At 38.7% G+C, this 18,746-nt stretch overlaps 1 protein-coding gene across 4 annotated transcripts in view; it reads right to left on the bottom strand.

The window, feature by feature from the left end:
* The window catches only part of cacnb3 (calcium channel, voltage-dependent, beta 3 subunit), an 89,375-nt gene that overhangs the window by 14,520 nt on the left and 56,109 nt on the right, over window positions 1-18,746 (bottom strand). For 3 of the 4 annotated variants that reach the window (XM_012956448.3, NM_001126672.1, XM_012956447.3), the window contains 4 exon segments: window positions 13,908-14,023; window positions 13,743-13,801; window positions 11,131-11,150; window positions 6,469-6,549 (listed from right to left, as the gene is read on the bottom strand). In XM_012956448.3, the coding sequence (XP_012811902.1) occupies window positions 6,469-6,549; window positions 11,131-11,150; window positions 13,743-13,801; window positions 13,908-14,023 (276 nt within the window). 4 annotated transcript variants of the gene reach the window in all.

Here is an 18,746-nt window from a genome sequence, read left to right as displayed (position 1 = left end):
GTATGGGACCCATCCCTGTATTTAGAAAACATACAATCAATGGCATAAAATGGGATGAAAAATGTATTATTTCTGCATCACATGCTCCAGAAGAGAAAATCCAAAATAATACGCTGAAACAATAATAAAACATGTATTTTAAAGTGTTCTTTGCACATACCAGCAAATGACATGTTGTACATTTGTGGAATTAATATTGGGGTTACATTTGTCTGCCCAATGTATGCTGGTAAATTTGCTAACTCCAAGGATAAGAATTTGGCCCCAGAAAAAAGTGATGTAACTTTGCATGTGCTCTAGATTGTTGAATCTACCAATTTGCCAGTGTAGAAAATTGCTGTTTACAGATTCAATGTCATTTTCAAAGTAATTTTATTTAAAAAATAGCCTGTCTAGCAGCATGTGTTTCTGGTTGCTGCTGGCAGTCAAAAAATAAAGGTACAGACACTATGAATGTAGAGACATCAGCAGTTCTGATGTGAATATTGTATATTCTCTCTAAAGCACCATGGAATATATTAGCACTATAGAAGTAAAGAAGATGAACTAATATAATAACAATCCACTTTTCCACATGATTCCTTGGATTTTTATATTTTATAAAAAAAAATGCATCACCTACTTTGAAAGATAAAAATTAAAGCCACAGCTTTACAATTACAATACATTTACAGCTACAGAACCTGTAATGTAAAGTCAATTTGTTCAACGAGAGATAAAATTCTCCATGATTAATTGGTGTACCCTATAAAGCCTCGGTGTCATCTGTGAATTTAAACTACACTCAGGGGAACTTTCATTGAAATAAATGTGCCCAATCTGTAGTGGGGTAGAATTTAAATATATTTGTACTTTTTTTAGATATAGATAGTTTATTAATGTGCTTCCTCCACCAAACAGCAGACAACCCAACCATGCTGTTTGTCAGGTGTGCAATTCTATTTGCCGCCTCATGCAGCAAATTCATTGCAGGAAAGTCTGTAGTATGAACAAAGCCTTAAAAACCAAAGCCATCACTTCCCTTCATCCAGCAGAAAATGGATGTATTGGCTCCTTACCAGGTTTACAAGACCAGCCAGCCCTGGCCCCTATATTACCTAACACATGTAACAGGGCTTTTAGGAGTAAGCACTTTACTACTTTGTATAATCATGGGTTTTACTAAAGCCCTAAATGGGCTCATTGTGGTCACAGGTTATTGCTTTCCTTAGAGTCAGGATATGGAAGCAACTCTGAGTCAGCACAGGCCATTAATATCCAATTGCTTATTGAACTCTGGAGAGAGATGGAGCTGAGCAAGTGACATATTATAGATAACTTTCAATTAAGTAAATGAGCAACACGATGACAGTACCATTTTTGGACTTTGCTTGACAATTCCTTGTTGTGGATCCAATTTACTCATCAATGTAAAAATGAGGTCTTTAAACAGATCCACTTATAATTCTATGTGATGTTATAGGAAATTATTTCCATCCTGTTGCTAGACCACAAACCCCAGCAAGCCAGAGAGGGGCAGTCACTCAAAAAGAGACTGAGGCGCAGGTTGACAGGTAGAATAGTCTGCTGTTAGCAGATACTCTACACACACAACAACAGGACAACCTGTGGCCCTAAAGGTCACAAAAATAGGAGGACTCTATTGTCTTTTGTGCTAAACTGTGTTCTTTGTACACGGAATCTTGGAGATAAATGGATTCCAAAGGAGTAGTGGTAACAAAGTCAGCCACAAATAGCACAGCTTTTCTTGCTCCTGCCCTAATAGCATCTCCTAAAAACCCCAGTTGTTAAATGGAGATTCTCATTTGTCACTTATTGGCTAAAGGGAAGTGTGCTTTATCAAAGGAGAAGATAACAAATACATTGCATTGAAATGTACATGCCATGTTATTTTTGTCAATATTCTTCTTTATAACCCAGAAAAATGAGCTTAAAGCTAAATATTTTATGTTAATGCTGCTTAATTGCCCTAATTGCTTCCATTTCTGGACCAGTGATTATCACCTGATCTTGTCGAACAGTTACTGGCCCCAAGCTGCTTATAGTCATACCCACATTTCACAGGGGGAAATGAAATGCGATTGCCACTACTAATAGCAAAGACTAAAATCTCTAGTACAGGATCCATTATCAGGAAAACCCTTAATCCAGAAAGCTCCAAATTAGGGGAAGGCCTACTCCCATAGATTCCATTTTAACAAATAATTAAAATTAAAAAAAAATGATTTTCTTTTCTGTGTAATAATAAAACAGCAACTTGTATTTGATCCCAACTAAGATATAAATAATCCTTATTGGAGGCAAAATCCTAGTTGCTTGATTTAATGTTCAAAAGATTTTTAGTGCAGATCCAAACCTCCTTTTCCTGGAAGCTCATTTTGAAGGTCAGTTATACAGAAACAGGGTCAGACTGGGGGGTGCAGATGCCCCCGCCGGCCGCATCCCCCGCACCATCTAACCCCCCTGTAGGGGCCCCCACTGAGCCTCCATTACCCCCCGCAGGGGCCCCTACTGAGCCTCCCTACCCCCCTGCAGGGTCCCCTACCCGAAATCCTCCCCTGAGCGCTCATAAGTTTAATGCGTCAGAAGAGGAACTGTCAGCTGGGGGAACGCCAGCAAGGGAAGGGTCTGGGCCACCAGGGCCCACCGGGTTTTTTCCCAGTCCGACCCTGTAAAGAAATTAGTTTTTTGGGGGGAGATTTTGCTGTCCTAGATATTCTTGGAATGGTGAATTACTAATACAGCAATGTTTTCTAGAATCTTCTTATAAATTTATGGGGCTTTGAGCAAATGTTGAATCTCAAATGGGTTTTTAAACACAAAAAGTTAGAACACCACTGCCATATTTGGCATCTTCTCCGCTTTAGGAGCATGTCCTAACGCTTGTTCAACAGAAACAAGTGGAAAGAAAGCGAAAGAAATTAGAATGTGAGTAGCCCTCACACAGGGAAAGATTTCCTACAATTTATGGTTAGATCTGTTTAGCCTTTGGAAATGGGATGGCTGATGTTTCTTATTCAATCAACTTAAACTATATATATATATGTATATATATATATATATGAGAATCACATTCAGCAGTATTTTAGGTCTCTTTTGTGACCACAAGTACATTAGTGAGAGCAAGTTGTCATGTTTTTTTACCCACAATGTTGTATAAATGCAGTGAGAGGGGTGGTTGTGCCTGTTTGCTGTTGGGATGTTGTCATAAAGGCACAAAAGCACAGCGTTTACTGACGGAGGTTTCTGCGGAAACCCTGGAGGTGACAGTTGCTCTAGGGTTCCCTTGAGTTAGTACATACACTTGCATTAGATTTGTAAAAGAGGGCAGCAACTATACAGAAGCACAAATAGGATTCAAGTACCATTAAAAATTGGCTTTTTTACACACAACTGCAGCCAACTTTGCATGGACGCAACTGCTGTAGCACTTTGTAAATGACCGCATCAAATTTCAAAAATATTTAGCATCTGTTTTAATTAAAGGGTAAGTAAACCTTCAAAAAATTAATGTAAAATTGCTCCTGGTGCTTTTCTTAGCATTTTTGAAATTTACATCCATTAACTATTTTTTTTTTCAATTTCACAGCTATTCAAGTTTGCTGCCAATATAATTTGTACCATCAGCGCCACCAGCTCCTCAGCTAAAGTACCTATACAGTCAGAGAGCGATACATTTAGAAGTACAACAAAGATGTGTTGTGATGTTGCGCTGCTCAGGAACAAGATGGAGAGAGCATCTGAGGCTTCTGATCTGTTGTTCTGCGCAGGGCAACATTAGAACACTTCTCTACTTTCCTTCTGAAGGTATATCTCTTTTACTGTTATTGACTGTACAGTTACAGGAACTGACCAGCATGGCTTTGAAACAGAAAAAATAAATAATAAATGTAAATTGCAAAAGTGCTTATAAAAGCACCCTGAACAATTTTACATACAATTTTTAAGGTTTAATTATCCTTTAAAGCCATTTGTTTCAGCATTTCTGTACCTAAATAACAAATTGATTTAAGACAAATGATGCATAATTAATTTCACATTATATTGATTGCATTAGATTTTAAAATACATTTTTAGTTTAATATACCGTAGTTATGAAGCGCTTTCTAAACCAATATCCTTATTTAAATCTAATGACTGTAAAGTGCTTAGCTTATGTATCCATTCTGGTTTCTATTTTGTACTCTATTTGTCTATAGTAATACGTCTAATCAACTGGATTTTTTTTCTCTTGAAGACATTTCGCTAGTCACCTGACTGGCTTTCTCAATGCAGAATGACTTGTACAAGGATCTGAAATAAATAACCTGGAATGTTGCTCCAATCAGCATAATCTGTTTATCATAACCAGCATTGGGTCAGGGTTCTCATGAAGGTGAGGTGTTCAATGTATTATCATAATTGGTGTTGTTAAACCATCCAGGGAGAGGTTCCATAGCAGCATTGTATGTGGCAGACAATAGATGTTGCACCCCCGGCCTCTATGTAAACTTGGTTTTCCCCTTTTTTACATATATGGCTTTTTAATGCCTCTTGATCCAGTCATTAAATGTTAAATTAAAATCATTAAATATGTTCTTTTTCCTATAGATGTAGGTACACAGTCCTGACCAGAGGAGCTGGCTCTACTGTGCTGCGCCATAGGCTGGTGTAACTGTTGTTTGGTTTCTCCCACATACAAGTCAGAGCACACCACACTGCACTGCATACACCGTGTTGTGTGAAAATCTACATAAGTGTTGCACCAACATCTCTGCACCTTCAGTCTTCTATCCTTGGCAGTCTGCACATGTGCAGTAGTGTAAATCAGCCAAGTATACTCTAGCGCACATGTGCAAACAAAGATTTTTTACATAGGATGCCTGGGACAATGTTAGTATGGTATGTAAAATGCCAGCGGAACACTAAGGGGCTGATTTACTAAGACACGATTTCGAATCCGAATTGGAAAAATTCTGATTGGAAACGAACATTTTGCGACTTTTTCGTATTTTTTGCGATTTTTTCGGCGTCTTTAAGATTTTTGCGTAAAAACGCGAGTTTTTCGGCGTCTTTACGATTTTTGCGTAAAAACGCGAGTTTTTCGGCGTCTTTACGAAAGTTGCGCAAAGTCGCAATTTTTTCGTAGCGTTAACACTTGCGCGCAAAGTCGTGCCTTTTTCGTAGCGTTAAAACTTAAAAGGCGCAACGTTTCGCGCAAGTTTTAATGCTACGAAAAAATCGCAACTTTCGTAATGACGCCGAAAAACTCGCGTTTTTACGCAAAAATCGTAAAGAAGCCGAAAAACTCGCGTTTTTACGCAAAAATCGTAAAGACGCCGAAAAAATCGCAAAATTACCGATCATTACGAAAAAAACGCAATCGGACGCATTCGGCCCGTTCGTGGGTTAGTAAATGTGCCCCTTAGTGAGCACCAGCCTGAGGAAAAAACTTCTATTTTCCCTGGCACCCCCAGTAAAATACACTTTACTTGTATTTTAACTTTAGAGTGATCTTTGTACATGTCATTCTGAATTTGGGTGACTAGCGAAACATCTTTAAGGGAAAAATATTACAGCAAGTCAAATTGATTTGATTTAAGTGTGAGATTATTGGGATTATTGGTAAACCTTTATGTGTCCATTTGTCCCATTGGCTTTCCAGTATGAGTAACTAAGTAATGAGAGCAAATATGCAAAGAGGTTGGGAATGGGAGAGAAATACAGGTCTAGACTTGGATTGAAAATAGGCTCTGGCATTTCAAGTACACTGAGACCCAAACAGCCCCCCTACCAGCCCAATAAATAGTGACTGTTTGTGGCATCTTACAGCAGCCCCAGATCCACAGATTGTCAGTCTGGGCCTGATACAGTTAAGCACTACCCATATTCTAGCATTACCTTTTTACCAACATGTTTTTTTTATTAATACATTCCTTGGCTATGTTTATATACAAAACACAAATAATAATTCCTTTAACTACATTGGATTTTTGGTGATACATAACAGAGTACATCTGCAAGTGCTACATTTACATTTAGAAGCCCTCTGCACTAGCAGTCATCTAGTAGATAAGGTTGGGGCTGTATGGCGACACTTATGTACAAGTTAAAGCTGTCAATACTGGCAGTGACTAGGATTTTTCACTTGTACTATCTAGGTCAGCTTCCTATATCACAACGTATTACATCAAATTAGCAAGCAGACCAAGAGTGAGAATATAGATGTAAAAACAGTGAGGTCCCCAGAGCAAAACAATGCGGTTCTATGCTCCAGTGACTAGCAATGTCCAATAACCTGAGTCCTACGACTGGGCCCCCTAGAATGTCATTATGCTTGCCTTTCTGCCAGCTAATGTAATTTCCTGCTATAATCAGGGCCAGTCATTTTGCTGATATCTTACTGCATGATATATCTTTGTTAATTAAGAAAACATACTGCCCAACATGGTGTGCAGGTCAATTCACCCTAAAACACTGAATTTGTACCTCGTATCCCTTCAGGGAGGGGCCGACAAGAACCACGGGCCTCATGGATGGAACCACATCATATGGTGCAATGTGCTCTGCCTAATAAGAAATGAAAAGATTACTGTAAGAACACTGCAATAACATGGAAGATATCTTAAAATAAATAATGGAGTTAAAGATTTAGGCTAACTTTTATTCACTTACATTTGTGGCATGTTCTTCCTCCCTCATAAAATAAAATATACCCAAGTGGTATACATGGAAAAAAAAGCCACCAATAGAAAGGCATGCAATGTGCCATTTAATGCAACAATATTCCCTACTGGGTGCCAGTGCTTATAGCTTGATGCTACTGTCCTGCCACTGTCCATATAGAATGCCTTGGCTGGTGCAAGCAATATAAGAGCTGCTTCATACATATAGAGAAATACAAATAAGCAGTAAATGTTCTGTGCACTCCAGCATAAGTTACAGTCACTTCATACACACATAAATTGGTGCAACCCATGACAAGGCAGTCAAAGTGAGAAAATAAAAACCAAGTTATTAATGGCCTTAAATTCATATAAATACAAATATATGTAAAGTTGACGTAAAGAATTCAAATCCCAGGAGAAGAATGACAGGGCATAGATACAGCTACACACTTCTCTGTGCAGTAGAGTCATTACATTATTCTATCAGATTTTTTTGCCACAATTAAAACTTTTCGCATCTGATTAAAACGCACTTCTAAATATACACAGGGGTCTATACATTTCATGCATTATCAGAAATATATGGCTTTTGCTATGACTGTCACTGCTACACCAGCAGATGTTGAACTGATATTGGCCCCAGCCAGTCAGTAGCACTGAGGCACAACCTATGATTTATCCTGAAGCCATACTATATAATGCAGTCACTGCCTGTGTGTACCTCTATGGGTGAGTCAAATGTAAACTATTACTGGTGCCACATTATGCTAAGGATACCAAGGAGACTTGTTAGTGTTAGTAACTATAACTTTTCTCCATATGAGAACCAGTGATAAAACATGTCCAACAAAAATCATACTGCATAGTAGTAAAGGTTTTCTATAAATATGATTTCTTTTGTTGTAGTGTTGTTTCTATGTCTATTGCTATGTATTATTTTTCCATATATATTAGGGGTGCAACCTAGAACAAGGCCCTAAGCAGGAGCTGAAGGTGACTTTTATGGACTAAAGCTCTTTAAGAAACATAGATATTGGCCTGCTGACCAGGTTCGGACTGGGGGCCCCCACACCCCCCGCACTGCCCGCCCAGCCCCCTCCCCTGAGCACACGTACAGTATAGTTACATTTAGGGCTCTGGTACACGGGGAGATTAGTCGCCCGCGGCAAAACTCCCTGCTCGCGGGCGACTAATCTCCCCGAGTTGCCTTCCCCCTGCCATCCCACCGGCGAACATGTAAGTCGCCGGCGGGATGGCAGACGCGGCAGCGCGATTTCGCGCAAATCGCCGAAAAAGACTCACGACTAATCTCCCCGTGTACCAGAGCCCTTAGGTGAGAACAGCAGCCAGCTGGAGCTCCGGAGATCAGGTCTGACCCAATATATATAGATATATATATATATAAGGGGCAGAGAGGAGCACTACCCTTTACTATATGTAAGCTGTCCCGGGTGCTGGTAGGCAGAGAGGAGCACTACCCTTTACCTAACCCTAAATATATTCAAAAAAACATACTGCACTCAATCGGGAATAAGTGATTTATTGAAAAAAATCCAACATTTTAAGCACTACTACTGTGAGTTTCAGCTCTGTTTGTTGGTACCTGAGGAAGAGGGACCATAAATATAAATATATATATTTACAGTATATTATACTCTCCAGTTCTTGGGGAAAGCAGCTTTCAAAGCATTTATATATTTGTATGTGGTCACCTTTTTATATTTTAAGATATTATTGGTTGCTATGAGTTACAGCATCTGGGCAAACGTTGTGCTTTTTATTATATATAGAGGATGGTTTTCTTTTCTCCTGCTTCTAGGCTTCTGCTTTTAATGTCAGACTGTCAGCCTAAAGCAAGATTTCTAAAGCTCTTATATGATAATAAATAGGCACGCCACAAAGTGCATATATAAATAAGGAGACACAGCCAACTAGCTGGTAATGCTGCAGTTGATAAAAGGCCTAGAGAGGATAAAAGGCACGAAGAAGACAAAAGAGATACCCACTACAGCATGTGGTTATTTCAATCAAAGCAGATTAAAAAAATTAAATCCATAACTTATCCCATGACATATTGCCTGTTAATGGCAGGATACAAACCTACAAAGTCAGCTCTGTGTTACAATTGCAAAAGGGCATAATGAGATAGATCACAAAAAAAGTACATTATGATATATGTGTAAAATGCTATATTCATTTTAAGTCTAAAATATATGTACAATTCATATTTTCCATTGGATGTGTCTCCTTTTATTAAATTCTTGGTTGTAGGGTTGCCTTGCCCTTAAGGAGCTGAACAGCTGCACAACAGAGATTAATTCCAGTTACATATGTACGTTTGTAACTTGATCTAAACGCTAGCTCTTAAACTATTTTCTGGATCTTTTGACCCATCTGTCTATCAGATACATGCAGTGATTAATGATATAAACACCACTTCTATATTCAGCCCTGTGCAGCAAGAGAGAAGCCCCATATTGGCTTTGTGCGAGATCATACTGCACCATCATCTGCTGCTCTCCTTGGCTTTGGATAGATCTACAGTATGTAGGTCCCCCCAAAGGAAAGAACAGACACAAAGATGCAGCAAACGGAAATATAATGTACAGTCTACATAGACCAGTCTTGACACAGGAATAAGATCTGGGCAAAAAAAAGAGGGGCACAAGCTTTGAGCTCTGGACAAGCAACTGCTGAGATGGCCATATACAAGACAGGCATTACGGAGGATAGAGTCTTTGATGATCTCTGATCAGCCATTAATTAGAACTTGTTAATTCTGTCTTATTAATTACATGCTTCAGTAAACATGATTAAAACTATGACCCTTGATTAGGAAAAAAATTACATTTTAGAACTAATAAGTGAAGCAGTATGATAAATGAAAATAAACCCCCAATGCTGTTTGAATGTAAGCCTCCTGTTTGATGGAAGATGACCTACAGTAACACAATATCTAGTATTATATCTAGTATTATTGAGTGATCCCCAGCTGACAGTGCCAGTAACTGCCATTGCCATAGGCATATGAATGGGAAGCAGCTGCCAGGAGGGAAGGCATTTTGACCTCCCCAATAGATAGTTGTCAAAAGCTGCACTTCCATTTAAAATATGTTATTCTGTACACAGGTTATCTGTTAGCTTCATTATTCTAAAATATTCTGTTCCGAATACATGCCTATGAAATACATCATCTGGGGACCCTCTCCATTGAAAGTTTGCCTGGGAGAGATAATTCCACTGGGGATGGTGATATTATAAACAAACCATGCTCTAATGTTTGACATAAATAACAACCAAACTTAAGCTGGCCATACACGTGGCGATCTCACGATGTTTCGTACGACCGTCGGTCGCACGAAACATCGTCAGATCCGCCACACACCATTCAGGGCTGAATCGGCAGGTAAGGAGGTAGAAACAATAGGATTTCTACCTCCTTCTGCCGATTCAGCTCTGAAGGGAGAATTTTGGTCAGGCGCCTTCTATGGCGCCCGATCAAAATTTTCTAACTTGGCCGATCGGCGAGCCGACCGATTTCAGCAGCTTCCTGCGATATCGGTCGGCTCGCTGACATGCCATACACGCACCGATTATCGTACGAAACGAGGTTTCGTGCGATAATATCGGTGCGTGTATGGCCACCTTTAGGCAGGGGGGCATTTTCAGCATAAAGCTTACTTATTGAGTCTTTGCTGGCCACAGGTGTACATTGGCACTTTAAAATGCATACAACTGGTTACACGGCACTGCACTATTGATTGTTCCTGGGCAATGTAAGGTGAAACCAGAGTACATTTCCTTGTTTGTTATATATATATATATAAACTAAAAGTAAAAGAATAAAATAGAAACTAAGACAGAATGTAGCAAAGCACACTTGTTATATGTGACATCATCCAAAAGGAAAGAACTGCACTGAATAAAATTAGACAAATAAATACATTTGTCTTTGTATAAACAGATCTCGTTGCTCAGTCTTTGCAGCCAAATAACCAAAAGGAAAAGAAGAGAAGAAATGCAAACAATAAAATCAGAAAAATAAACAAGTTTGTCCTTGTATTCTAGTTATCAGTTCTTGTTGCTCAGTGTTTGCAACCATAGTAACCAATGTATGTCTTAAAAGCAGAAGTGTCAAGCCAATGTGAGCATACATTCTATTACAAGACTTTCTTGTGCGCCCATCAGATAGCTAACTGGAAATTTAGAGAAAAACATACTAGCACAGTGGGTTCAGCTTCTTATGCATAAGATCGTTTACTGTAACACTGGTTACATAATCCCTGTGAGTGCGGATTCCTTTACATTGTGGGAACTATCTTCACCATCTGAACTGCACCCAGGCTCTGATATTCTTCTTAAACATTTATGCTATTTAGATTTAAATTGACCTGCACTTTTACCATTGAAGGTTAATCAAAACTAAAAAATTCTGAACTGAAAAATGCAATAATAATAAACTTGAATAATAATAATAACATACCTGTTTTTGCTTCTGTTTAGCTTTGGTGAAGGAAATAAGAATATGAATTGATATTGGGAAATGGTTTACAGTACAGAAGGCATTAAAGAATATCATTACAGAGGGGACCCATTATCTCTATCTATGTCTAGCATTGGTTATGGAATTTGTACAGAATTTGTACACAAACAGAGCAAGCATTGGACACAGAAGGCAAGTCATACAAGTAATGGGCTCTTCTGCTTCTTATCTGTGGGCTTCAGTTTTCACTTGCACTTTTTCTGTTTCACATATATATTTAATCTCAGTAAAACATTTGTCCCCAAATTATTTGGAATCATTTCTTTTTCTTGCATATATACAAAAGGGTAGGAGCATTGCCTTAGCTAACGTAAGTAGACCTAAGATATCCAAATAAGAGCACCAAATACTTAAGTTGCTTCTGGCCTATAATACAGTTTACCTTCATTGTGGCACAGTAAGAAATATAAAATATATAATATGTTAAAAATGATCAAAGGAAGCAATGTAAGGTACATTAATGGAAAACAGTATATATATTATACAGGTAAGGGACTTTGGATCACTATACATTAAGGGGCCGATTCACTAAAGGTCGATAACGCTTAATGCAAAAAAGCATGCGATAATTAAGTCCCGATTCATCAAAGTCATTTTGCATTGCGTTAATTCTCGCATAGAAATAATACTAACACGATTCACAAACACATATGAAGCGTTAAATGCGCTAAATATCGCATTAGTCTGTGCGAATATTAACACCTCGTGAGCTTTTGGCAACACAATATGGACTTTGCAGTGGGATTTTTTAAAGTATGTGTTGCCCTAGAGTCATGGATCCTCCAGTTTTCAGGGAAATGGTAATTTTCAGAACAGTTGTTTTTTCGAAAGTAATGGTTAAGTGCGTAAAATCGTGCGCTAATATAGTGGCGAAATATATCACGCGTAGTGGGAAATAACGCACGCGGTGGGAATTAACACAAGAAAAGCGTTCATCATGAGTTAAATAACGCAAAGAACATCGCGTCTTAATTATGACGCCTGTCCTTTTAGTGAATCGAGCGTTAAGTCGCAAAAAATAAGAAACGATAACATTTTTTACAAATGCTATAAATAGCACTCGTTTCATCGCACTTTAGTGAATCAACCCCTAAGTCTACTAAAAAATCATTTAAACATTAAATAACCTCAGTTGAATTGATTTGCCAACAATAAGGATTTATTATATCTTAGCTGGTTTCAAGTACTGGGCTCAAATCGATTATTTATTTAAAATTGAGTCTATGGGATATGGTCTTCCTGTATTCGGAGATTTCTAATTACGGATCCCATACCTGTATTTTACATTTTTGCGTTCACCATTTTTTAAATGTTTTATGTTTTTCTGTGTGTCCCAAAGCTGTCCCCAGGCTCAGTTCTAGCACAGGCACTGACAGATTCAGTGACACCAGTATTGGGCAGGGACCATGGAGGTTAGGATGACCAAACTTTATGAGCACCCCTTAGATGGAAAGCTATTAGGAGAATGATAAAGATATCTTTGCTTCTGTAAGGCTGCAGTGCTACAGTATGGAGTGTCCTATTTTATATAAATAGTGGGGCCCCTGCTACTCTCCTGTAAATACAAGGCAATCTTTTCACAGAGGAGCATTAGTTTCCCTTTATTTACACATAAAAAGGCAAAAGTAATAATAAAGCAAGAAAAGACCCAATAACGTCCATGTGGCTTACACAGAACAAATTTCCTGGCAACGGCACAAACAATAGCAGACAGATATATCTCAGTTATTGTTAGCTTCCAAAATATTTCATCTTAACAATGGCTTGTAATTACTCATTCACTTGTGCTGCGATAGCATGGTAACAGGGAATAACAGGTTTATAGGCATAAAAGTAATATCTGAACTGGTTTCCACATTCTTAGAGAAAGGGGAGTTTGTTACGCTGCGGAATCTAATGGTGTTATGCTTTCTATTCAGAACAACCTTCTTGCAGATGTTCATAGGCAGGGGTTTACAGATTACACTAGCAGTGATAAAACTAGTAAGAGGTTAAAGAGCAGGTCTGGACTCAATATAGGTCCTGACATTTTAAGTACACAGAGGCCTAAACAGCACCCAATAAGATTGGCATCTTATAGCAGCCCCTCTGGTATCTTCAAGAACCCACAGATTGCCAGTCCAGCCCTGCTGAGGAGTTCCATATTATTCCCACACCCATGAAACAAACTGGCCAGATAACCCTATATCCAGACAAAATAAGTGGTCCATAAAATCTGTCTTAGAATACTACAGTCTTCATCATAATAAAAGATCATTTTAATGAGGACTTCCCCTTTAATCTCAATTGATGTCCAGCAGGAGAGAAGAACCCAGCCTTAGCATAGAATAGAAATGGGAAGCCTTGGGCATTGTACAGAATAGCAGTACCTTTAGGCTAAGTTTTGTTAAAGCATGCTAGAATGGTAATGCATTTCTAATACTGTAATTTTTTCACCTTAATGGGACTGGAAGCTTTTCTGCAAACTCCCTGGCACCAATATGGCATTAATCTGTGCGTGTTTCCACGTCACAATACAATATGCCAATAGTAAAATAAAATGCAGTCTTTACCCATAGATGGGGGAGGTGAACGTCGATTTCCTGAGACCATGTCTCCGCCACCAGACCTTCTACAAACGCACAGACACAAAAAAAAAAAAGAAATAAGATGATGAAACTGGAAGCAAATAACAATAGTAAGTCAATTAATGAATGCAAAGTGATTAGAAACTTTACCTTGCTTTCTGCTCCTGTTTCAGTCGAATGGCCTCAAGCCTTTGGGGGCTCGGGATAAAGGTGATGTCTGCCCCTTCTTTCACTAGCCGCCCGACCCACCAGTCATTGTTGTATTTCTACAAAAAAAATAATTAGTAAAGTGGGACAAAAATCTATTCATTATGAAGCTGGCATCAATGCTACTAAATTAATCCTGAACTAGTGCAAAGACTTGAGCTGTGATATATATATATATATAGTGCCACACTAAGTGCCTGTTGTTGCATGATGTGGCATGATGGTGCACTAAGGACCATCGGGGTGGCTCACTGGGACTGCCTGTTTATCAAGTGAAACAAAGGTAAAGTGCATTGAAAGTGCAGTAATTATGCAAATAATACAAGAAAATGGAAATACATTGAAAAACACATTATTTTACTTCCAAATCCTAAATTCAAAATGTTACTAATGGCCATATGCAGAATAGAAGGTAAAAGGTTGCGGTGGATGATAAATTCTGCTAATGGCATTGATAGTTTAGCCCTAGGTCAGCATCTCTCAGTATTAATAAGGCCTTGGCACACCACTGTTGAAATGACAAAAGCTGCCCCGAATCTAATCCCCTGTCAATCTAGAAGAAACTTTCACATCACCAGAATTGATATAAACATATGGTCAGCACCTTGGAGAGAGGCATGGACAACTTCTTTAAGACAGCATTATATTGCATAAAAGCCTTTTCAAATCCTGTTGCTAGTTCCTATCAATAGGGTTATGAGTCACTGATTAGGAGAACAGTCATTTTCTAAGTGAGCCACTGGGGTGCCCCCAACAGGAGCCGTCTCTTAAAGGAACAGTAACTAAAAAATAAAAATGTTTTAAAATAATTAAAATATAATGTACTGTTGCCCTGCACTGGTAAAAGTTGCGTGTTTGCTTCAGAAAGACTACTATAGTTAATAGAAATAGCTGCTGTGTAGCCATGGGGGCAGCCATTTAAATTGAAAGAAGGAGGAAAGGCTCAGGTTACATAAGAATATACCAGATAAACTGTGTAGAATACAATGGGAATCTATGCTACTTATCTGTTATCTGCTTAGTAACCTGTGCCTTTTCTCCTTTTTTCAATTTAAATGGCTGCCCCCATGGCTACACAGCAGGGTATTTATATAACTGCAGTAGTGTTTATGAAGAAAACACACAACTTTTACCAGTGCAGAGCAATAGTATATAATATATTAATTATTTTTATACACTTTCATTTTTTGGTGTTACTGTTCCTTTAAGGTCCTCAGATTGTCTTCTCTAAAACCAACACTGCTTATGTAGTACTATGGGCAAAGGCGGTGTTTGGCAATATATCTTCCAAAGCAAACAGTTTCTAGCAAGCCTCCATTGTTTGCCGATACAAGTCCATAATAAGAGAGGCAGAACATTGCCAATAGGAAAGGAAACTTATGGTGACTGCTGGAAAGGGGGGGGCATGGAGGGGGAGTTAAAGGTTGCTAAGAAGAACAGGAGAAGGCCAAGGCAAGGAAATATAATTACATGCCAGTTCTTTTGCATTAATTCCCAGTTGCATGATCTTTGAGTAGTCCTAGCCTTTGTGTATGTTAATCTATGCTCTTTCTCTATAGAGAATTGAAGTAACAATGCAAAGCAGTTTTGATGCCTAAATATAATAAACTATGTCTGACCATTCTCTTTTTTGGTTTTAGGGTTTAAAATTCAAATAAACACAACTGCAAAACAAATGACTACATTCAAGGAAATTCAGTTTTTACACCCACCCAAATCATCAGCACATTTCTACTTTATTTATTAAATATATCAGGTTCACAACACATGAGTTATTAGATCCAATACTATATACTATACCATATACAGTTTAGTCTTCATATGTAAAAATTCAGATGTATAAAAAAATGAACATTTGAGGTTATTAGAATAGTCTAGGTTTTATTGTGTGTGTATGGAGAACAACATTTAAAAAAACAATAATTTAGATCACTGATTGGTATATTTGTCAATTTTAATTTAATAGGACAATAAAAATGCTTTTATAAATTCATGCCATCCATACTAGTAATTTCAGTGTTTCTTTTCTTTTTAGGCTTTAAATAAGTATTAATGAATGAACCTAGAATGCTATGACCAGGACGAAGGAAATATATTCCCATATGCAGTTAAGATTACTAGACATTAGACACTGTATTGAGGAGTAAAAAAAAAAAAAATTATACACAGTGAGGAACATAAGTATGGTAACATCATGCTTTGGGGGTGCTTTTCTGCGGGGGGACAGGGCGACTGCACTGTATTAAGGAGAGGATGAATGGGGCCAAACGACTGCTTTCTAAGCTAAGGTCTATTGGTCTTAGTGAAGTCGTTTGCACATGGATAGAAAACTGGCTACAGGATCGGGTACAGAGGGTGGTTGTTAATGGTACATTCTCTACTTGGAATAAGGTTCTCAGTGGGGTCCCTCAGGGTTCTGTACTGGGTCCACTTTTGTTTAATTTGTTCATAAATGACTTAGGGGAGGGTATTATGAGTAATGTATCAGTGTTTGCAGATGACACAAAACTCTGCAGACCAGTCAATTCTATCCAGGATGTGACATCCCTGCAGCAGGATCTTGACCAACTGGCAATCTGGGCAGCTAAGTGGCAGATGAGATTTAATGTGGATAAATGTAAGGTCATGCACCTGGGATGTAAAAATATGCAAGCCCCGTATACCCTTAATGGGACTGCACTAGGCAAATCCATAATGGAGAAGGACCTTGGAGTCCTTGTAGATAATAAACTTGGCTGTAGCAAGCAATGCCAGGCAGCAGCTGCAAGGGCAAACAAGGTTTTGAGCTGTATTAAAAGGGGTATAGATTCACGGGAGGAGGGGGTTATTCTTCCCCTTTACAGAGCGCTGGTAAGGCCCCATCTAGAATATGCTGTTCAGTTTTGGTCTCCAGTGCTCAAACGGGACATTACTGAGTTAGAGAGGGTCCAGAGAAGGGCAACTAAGCTGGTAAAGGGTATGGAAAGTCTCAGTTATGAAGAAAGACTGGCCAAGTTGGGTCTGTTTACACTGGAGAAGAGGCGCTTAAGAGGTGACATGATAACTATGTATAAATATATAAAGGGATCATATAATAACCTTTCTAATGTTTTATTTACCAGTAGGTCCTTCCAACGGACACGAGGGCACCCACTCCGTTTAGAAGAAGGGAGGTTCCATTTAAACATTCGGAAAGGATTTTTTACAGTGAGAGCTGTGAGGTTCTGGAATTCCCTCCCCGAATCAGTCGTGCTGGCTGATACATTATATAACTTTAAGAAGGGGCTGGATGGATTCTTAGCAAGTGAGGGAATACAGGGGTATGGGAGATAGCTCTTAGTACTAGTTGATCCAGGGACTGGTCCGATTGCCATCTTGGAGTCAGGAAGGAATTTTTTCCCCTCTGTGGCAAATTAGAGAGGCTTCAGATGGGGTTTTTTGCCTTCCTCTGGATCAACTAGTAGTTAGGCAGGTTATATATAGGCATTATGGTTGAACTTGATGGACGTATGTCTTTTTTCAACCCAACTTACTATGTTACTATGTTACTATGTATTGTGAGATTTTGAGCAACAATCTCCTTCCTCAGTCAGAGCATTAAAGATGGGTCGTGGCTGGATCTACCAACATGACAATGACCAGAAGCACACAGCCAGGATAACCAAGGAGTGGCTCCATAAGAGGCATATCAAGGTTCTGGAGTGGCCTAGCCTGTCTCCAGACCTAAATCCAATAGAAAATCTTTGGAGGGAGCTGAAACTCCATGTTGCTCAGCGACAGCCGAAACCTGACAGATCTAGAGGAGATCTGTGCGGAGGAGTGGGCAAAATCCCTGTTGCAGTTTGTGCAAAACCTGGTCAAGAACTACAGGAAATGTTTGACTTCTGTAATTGCAAACAAAGGCTTCTGTACCAAATATTAACACTGATTTTCTCAGCTGTTCAAATACTTATGTGCAGCAGTGCAATACAAATACATTCTTTAGAAATCATACAATGTGATTTCCTGAATTTTTTTTTAAATGCTGTCTCTCGCAGTGGGGGAATGCACCTACAATGTGAATTTCAGACCCCTCCATGATTTCTAAGTGGGAGAACTTGCAAAATCGCAGGGTGTTCAAATACTTATGTTCTTCACTGTATATATATAATTTTTTTTTATAATAATGCCCATTTAGGGTTTTTACTGAATCAGCTCTGAAAGGGATTTGTCAGCCCTGGTTGCTCTGCAGATATGGGAATGAAAAGCAGCCTAGGGTGTGCTCTAATTGAACAGAACATATAGAGAGTCAAAAGAAAAGAGAATGGCTGTAAGCGAGCACAAGCAGCATCATTCACTGAAATCCCAAGAGAGTCTATATGAGAGGTAGCACTGGAGATTATGATTGGTGTGAGAATCAAAATAAATGTAACCTTTAAAAGTACAATTTAAACCATGGGGAATTCAATGGAAAAACATTGGCTGCATGACATAAGGCATAGTATGTAAACAGGTATGTATAACAAATAATTATGGTCTGATCTGTATGGGCACTGAGCTTAAAGTTAACTAATGAAAAGCTTGAATTAAAAGCACAAAACTATTTTCAAAAAAGCTGAAATGTTAGGCCCAAAATTCCAGACTCATTCATAAGGGAGGATGAGAATACCTGCACTGTGCTGGCCTGTTGTGGATTATTGGATTAAACTCGTTGTGAGACAGAGTTCTACCATTTCACCCTGTTGTTACATAACTCAAAACAACAGGTTTTCCTACAACATGCAGTTCCAAAGAAACTGCACTGGCACAAAGCAGGGAAACCCC

Source organism: Xenopus tropicalis, chromosome 2, assembly GCF_000004195.4.
Source record: "Xenopus tropicalis strain Nigerian chromosome 2, UCB_Xtro_10.0, whole genome shotgun sequence".
Taxonomy (NCBI): domain Eukaryota; kingdom Metazoa; phylum Chordata; class Amphibia; order Anura; family Pipidae; genus Xenopus; species Xenopus tropicalis.
Note: the sequence above shows the minus strand (reverse complement) of the source record. Positions and strands in the feature narration are given on the sequence as shown.